General features: G+C 48.1%; 1 protein-coding gene across 1 annotated transcript; it reads right to left on the minus strand.

Moving 5' to 3' along the window:
* Positions 1-698: 698 nt before the first annotated feature.
* cunh7orf25 (chromosome unknown C7orf25 homolog) lies at positions 699-3,232 on the minus strand. The gene is made up of 2 exons (XM_023409034.2): positions 3,108-3,232; positions 699-2,105 (listed from the first exon to the last, which is right to left on the minus strand). Exon 2 carries the CDS (start codon positions 2,088-2,090, stop codon positions 849-851), a length of 1,242 nt encoding a protein of 413 aa, XP_023264802.1. The 5' UTR covers positions 2,091-2,105; positions 3,108-3,232; the 3' UTR covers positions 699-848.
* Positions 3,233-5,312: the final 2,080 nt, after the last annotated feature.

Here is a 5,312-nt window from a genome sequence, read left to right on the forward strand (position 1 = left end):
GCTGCAGCTGCTTCTCTGTCCTGCCAGAATGTTGTGGAGAGGATGTTGGTATTTTCCAAGATGGCCTCCATCTTACATTACATGCGTCTCTCCACAACAGTGCTGAGTGAGTCGAGACTCCTGCAGCACAGACCCAGCCTCTTTGACCAGCTTGTCCAGTCTCTTTGAGTTCATCTCGGACATGCTGCTGCCCCAGCAGACTGCAGCATGAAAGAGTAGCACTTCATGACGAAAAAGAGCCGTCTCTGCCCCTTCCGGTAGATGGCATCTGTGTTCAGGGACCAGTCCAGTTTACTGTCCAGGTGCACACCTAGGTATTTATAAGTGTGCACCACCTCAATGTCCTTCCCTCGGATGTTGACTGGCTGAACGGTCATAAACATGGACTTCTCCCTGTCTCAGGCCTGTTTTTCTCAACAGGTCCAGGTGCAGTGGTTTCTGCTGGTTTACTTAGACCATTTTAGAGACTCATCAGCACCGACACCTAGACGGTTCCTGTTAATCAGATGTTTTCACATCTTCCTTAATTTTAACTGTTTCACCTGGAACTGGTTTGTTGGACATTTTGGTGTCTGTTATTTAGTCTGGATCAGGTTGGAAACAGAACCTCACGGTTTTTATGATGTGACATGAACGAAGCATGAGGACACACCTGACACCATGTGACCTCCTGTAACAAATGACAGAGGAGCAGGAAGTTACTGTGATGCTTTATTGATTGGTGAATATAGACTCTGAAATAATGAACACAAATAACATGAGTCAGCTGCTGACGTTCATATTTACATCAGCGCATTTAACTCAAAACTCAAACTCCCATCAGCCCGTGCACAGGAAGTCTCTCCGTCTCAGACCGGCGTGGCCCTCCACTCCTTGCCCTCGGTCAGAGCTCGTGGCTGGTGGATGAACACACTGTATCGGACGCCCTGATTGGCTGCCGCCCTTACAAATCGACTATTTGCTGTCATGGTAACGGCTCTCAGCGAGTCTCCCGTGCCGAAAATTGTGAGCGAGCGCTGGTTGACCTTGGCACTGGGTGTGAGGCGCAGCGTTCGCTCAGACGGCTGGTCATCGACCAGGTGGAGGCGGGCCAGCAGCTTCTGAGCGCGCTCCTTCTCACCCGGCCCCCCTAACGTGTCCAGGATCAGCTGGAAGTCAGTGACAGCGGCGCGACAGGCGAACAGCTCCTTACCCGCCATGAGAGCATCAAGCTGTGGCAGCACCTGCAGGCGGCGCTCTTGGGCTGCCTGCTCCGTCAGCACAGGCTCCCTGAAGGTGAAGTGACAGCCACCGTGACTAAGCGATGACACGTACGTGATGAGTGTGGTGATGTCCAGGTTCACCCGTCGACACTCCTCCACCTGCACCTGGGCAGGAAACGCTAAGCTGGCCACCACCGTGCCGCGGTCCACCCGGGTCAGCTCAGAAGCTTCCTCCTCCTGCTCTTCATGGTTATCTTCAGCTGCCTCCTCCTCCTCCTCATCTTCATCACTGCCTCCCTCTGTCACCACAATGTTGACTGCGACAATGTCCCCGCGGACGGAGACGCCCATGTCCCTGAGGTGGTCCGCCATGGGGCAGGAGACCCCGTTGTAGAATGCGAAGACAATGTGGGGGTGTCGGTAATGGACGGGCTGCTGGCGGCTGGCCTGAAGGAAGTCCTCCGCCTGTCTGATGATGCTCTTGTCTCCGTACTGACCCCGCCCCTGCCAGATGTTGTGCAGAGCCTCTGCCTTCCTCCCGACCGCCTTCACCCAGGTGTGTCCCCCGTTAGCCACCACGTCCACCACCAGAGTCTGCCGGTGGCCGGAGGTGTCCTGGTAGGTGAAGACGTGCAGCAGAGCCACCACGTCATCCAGACTCTCAGCTGACTCCACGATGGCCGTCAGGTGAGTCAGGTTGGTGCTGTGCAGGTGAGACTCTTTGACCTGCAGCTCTCCGGCTTCCACCCGCCTCAGGAAGCGCAGCTCGGCTCGCAGTTTACCACAGAGCTTCTGGTGACCCTCCACACCCTGACACAGCTGCTCGGCCCGCTGCAGCAACGCCTGAGCAGAGCTGATCCTCTGCTGCAGCACCGCCTGCACAGACATGACTCTGCATCACACCTGAGGACACACACAGGTGGGACTGGTGAACCTGGACACTTCAGTGACAGACAGTAAACACTTTTTATCAAACTAAAAAAACTCTATGTTGGTGACAACAGCTGCTACTCCTCCTCACTGCTCACCACTGAGCACCAGTGTTTGTAACATTAGATCATATATGACATTTATATTAGAAACGAAATAACAAGCCAACACTGGAAGTGATATATCTAGCTAACATTAGCTAACTAATGTGAGCTAGTTTCTAACTTCAGGCTAAAGCTAGAAAGTAGCTCACAGTAGTTAGCTCAACTGTAGTTTAAGGGCTTGGGGGTGGGGTCATACCCTCCCAACCCTCCCAGGAATTCTAACCCTGGTAAAAACACAGCAAACGCACAGTACGGTTTATTTTCTGACCACTAAAACACTACAGTACCCATGAGCCTCTGCTGCTGTTGCCATGAAAAAGAGGCCAAAACACACTGGTTAATGAATTCGCCCACAGCTGTAGACTTTCAGTTTAATCTTTAGCTTTAATGTCCTCATCCGTGAGTGTCGGAAATGACGTCACCAACCTGACAGACAGTGGACTGAACACTCATGTGTTCATACATAGTGTTACATCATTTTAAACAGCAGCTCATCTTCAAACACACACACCTGATCAGGAGTCTGGATCAGCAATTACTGTATAACATCAGCAGATCACATGATCATTATTTCATGTCTTTCAGCAACAAACTCTGAAGTCCTGATTCACTCAGTCATCAACCTTTAAATACGTCATTTTTACACGGAGTCTGGTGAGACTGAACTTTAACACTGTGACCTGGAGTGAAGCTGTCAGCTCCTCATCAGACAAACTTCAGCTGTTAGCTCGTTAGCTCTGATGGTAACTGCGGTCACTGTGAATGTGACGTCATTTAACTACTCCGAAGTTCATCACGTCAATTTAATGATAGTAAAAAAAAAACACTGTTAACGATTCAATCGTAGAGAAATTGCGTGGCATAGACTCACGGCAGCAGTGACGTGTGAACTTTAATCCGCAGGCTCTGCTCCAGATATCTGCTACCTGCTGATGCTAATGCTACTTGACTACTTCCTCTTCTTCTGCTCCGCTGGCAGGACCGAGGATACTTCCGGCAGGATTGTAGCGTCACTTCCTGTTACATTGAGTTAACTAACTGTTTATATGTGGCTGGATTGGGGGTTCCAGTCTCTATTGCGACGCTGGGACTCAGACTGACAGTACCCCGAGTGTATTTCAATAAAGTTGAATAACGTTTAATACTTCATTAGACTAATTACAAGACTTTAAACTGACCTGAGGAGTCTCCTTCATGCTGTGTCATCATTTCTCAAGTACGCGGGGAACCCTCCCACTGAGTGTCCACAGGGTAATGAGACCCTCCCTTACGTCCTCACTACAGTACATAATCACATGTTCTCTTGGCCCAGTATTTCAAAGTTCTAATCCAGATCACAATTATCCAGATTTTGGAATCCCTCTTTCTGACATCCCAGATAAAACTGATCCTGCAGATTTTGTCCTGATTCTCCAAAATAAGAAAATCATGATGCAGATACCACAAGATCAGGATCACAGAATCTGGATATCTGTTGGTCAAATGTATGTAATACACTTAATCAGAATGAGAAACTGAATCATTTTATTACCATTGTAAGTTGACACATACAAGGAATCTGTTTTGTTTGTTGTTTTGATGCATAACAAAAAGTAAAGCAGGTACAAAAGGAAAATAATTAGACAACAAAATATGTAAATCAAATGTCCCACTAGATCAAAAAAGTCAAACATAAAACTTTTCCTCCAGCATACTAATGTTGTATTGATAAACGGACCTATAGATCACAGGACCGTAAGTGAAATAATGGTTCACAAGAGCTTCTCTCAGTGCGCGTCCAGCTGTCCCATCTGGTTGCAGTGGTGCCAGTGGTAGATCAGGGCCATCTTCCTGGGGCCATCCATCAGAGGGAGGAACCTTGTGTTTTTCTGCGATGTTATGAAGCACAATGCAGGCGAGAATGATGTTGCATGCTCACTGTGGAGCTACATGTAGGTAGTTGAAGCACGTCAAGTGCCTCTTCAGCAACCCAGCCGTTCAATTATACTCCTTGATCCTCAATGAGCACTATTAAATCTGTCCTCTGCATTGTTGCTAGGAAATGGGAAAAGGTGTCATCAGCCATGGTAAGAGTTGATATGCACTGTCACCCAGTATGATGCCATCTGGGGGATTCTGTTGGAGGTGTCTAAAAATGTGGCTCTACCTCAAGATCCTAGCATCATGGACCAATCCTGACCATTTAACAACACAGTTAGTGATGTGGAGGTCTGCATTTGCCACAAGTTGCACATTGATGCTGTGCCACCCTTTCCTGTTCACAAATTCCCATTCCCTTTCATGGGGTGCTTGGATGTGAATATGAGTGCAGTCTATTACCCCTACAATGTTTGGCGTCCTCCCCATTTCAAAGTACTTGCGCTTGATCTGCCTGGTCTCTTCTGGATCCCTTGGAAACTTGACAAACTGGTTGACAAGGCTGGCTAATGAAGAGGGCTGATAGTGGACTTGCACGCACACACACACACCATCTCCAATGACTTGATAGAAGGATCCACATGCATAGAAGTGCAAAACCATCAGTACTTGTTCTTCCACAGTCAATGCATAGCTTCTTGTAGTGGTGTGTTCCAGTTGTGGCAAGTAGATTGACAATGAAACCAATGTCAGCCCGACCTAACCTAAATCTCTCATACAGTGTGTCATCTTTGTAGTCCTGCAGTTGGTTTGGGCGTGCAATGTGAATCTCCTCCTTTGCCTCTGTAAACGGTGAACAACACCTGCCATTTTGTTTGTATGGTCCCTTGTTAGGACAACTGCTTTCAAGACACCTTAATTGGCCTCCGAGCTTACACCTGGTTCCATTTGGGCATGGGCCTTTAGTTGTGCTTTGTAGACGACACAGACAGAGAGAGAAAATGGAAATGGAAGCAGGTACTTCAAATGGGAGCAATTTCACCCAAGCCGAAACACACGCCTTGCTGGATGGTGTGAGGGCACATTGTGACTCTGATTGCTAAACTTGACGAAACAGTAACATCCAAGATGAAAACCAACATTTGGAAAAAAGCTATTACAAGAAGATGGCTATCGAAAGAGTCCCCATCTAAAGAGGAGTGGATTGCAATTGTGAAAG

The sequence above is a fragment of the Seriola lalandi genome, unplaced genomic scaffold (assembly GCF_002814215.2).
Source record: "Seriola lalandi dorsalis isolate HSWRI2012SDOR001 ecotype SW California unplaced genomic scaffold, Sedor1 jcf7180002054380, whole genome shotgun sequence".
Taxonomy (NCBI): domain Eukaryota; kingdom Metazoa; phylum Chordata; class Actinopteri; order Carangiformes; family Carangidae; genus Seriola; species Seriola lalandi.

Coding starts and splice junctions, on each gene's coding strand:
- cunh7orf25 (XM_023409034.2), bottom strand. CDS start 2,090: ATGTCTGTGCAGGCGGTGCTGCAGCAGAGGATCAGCTCTGCTCAGGCG.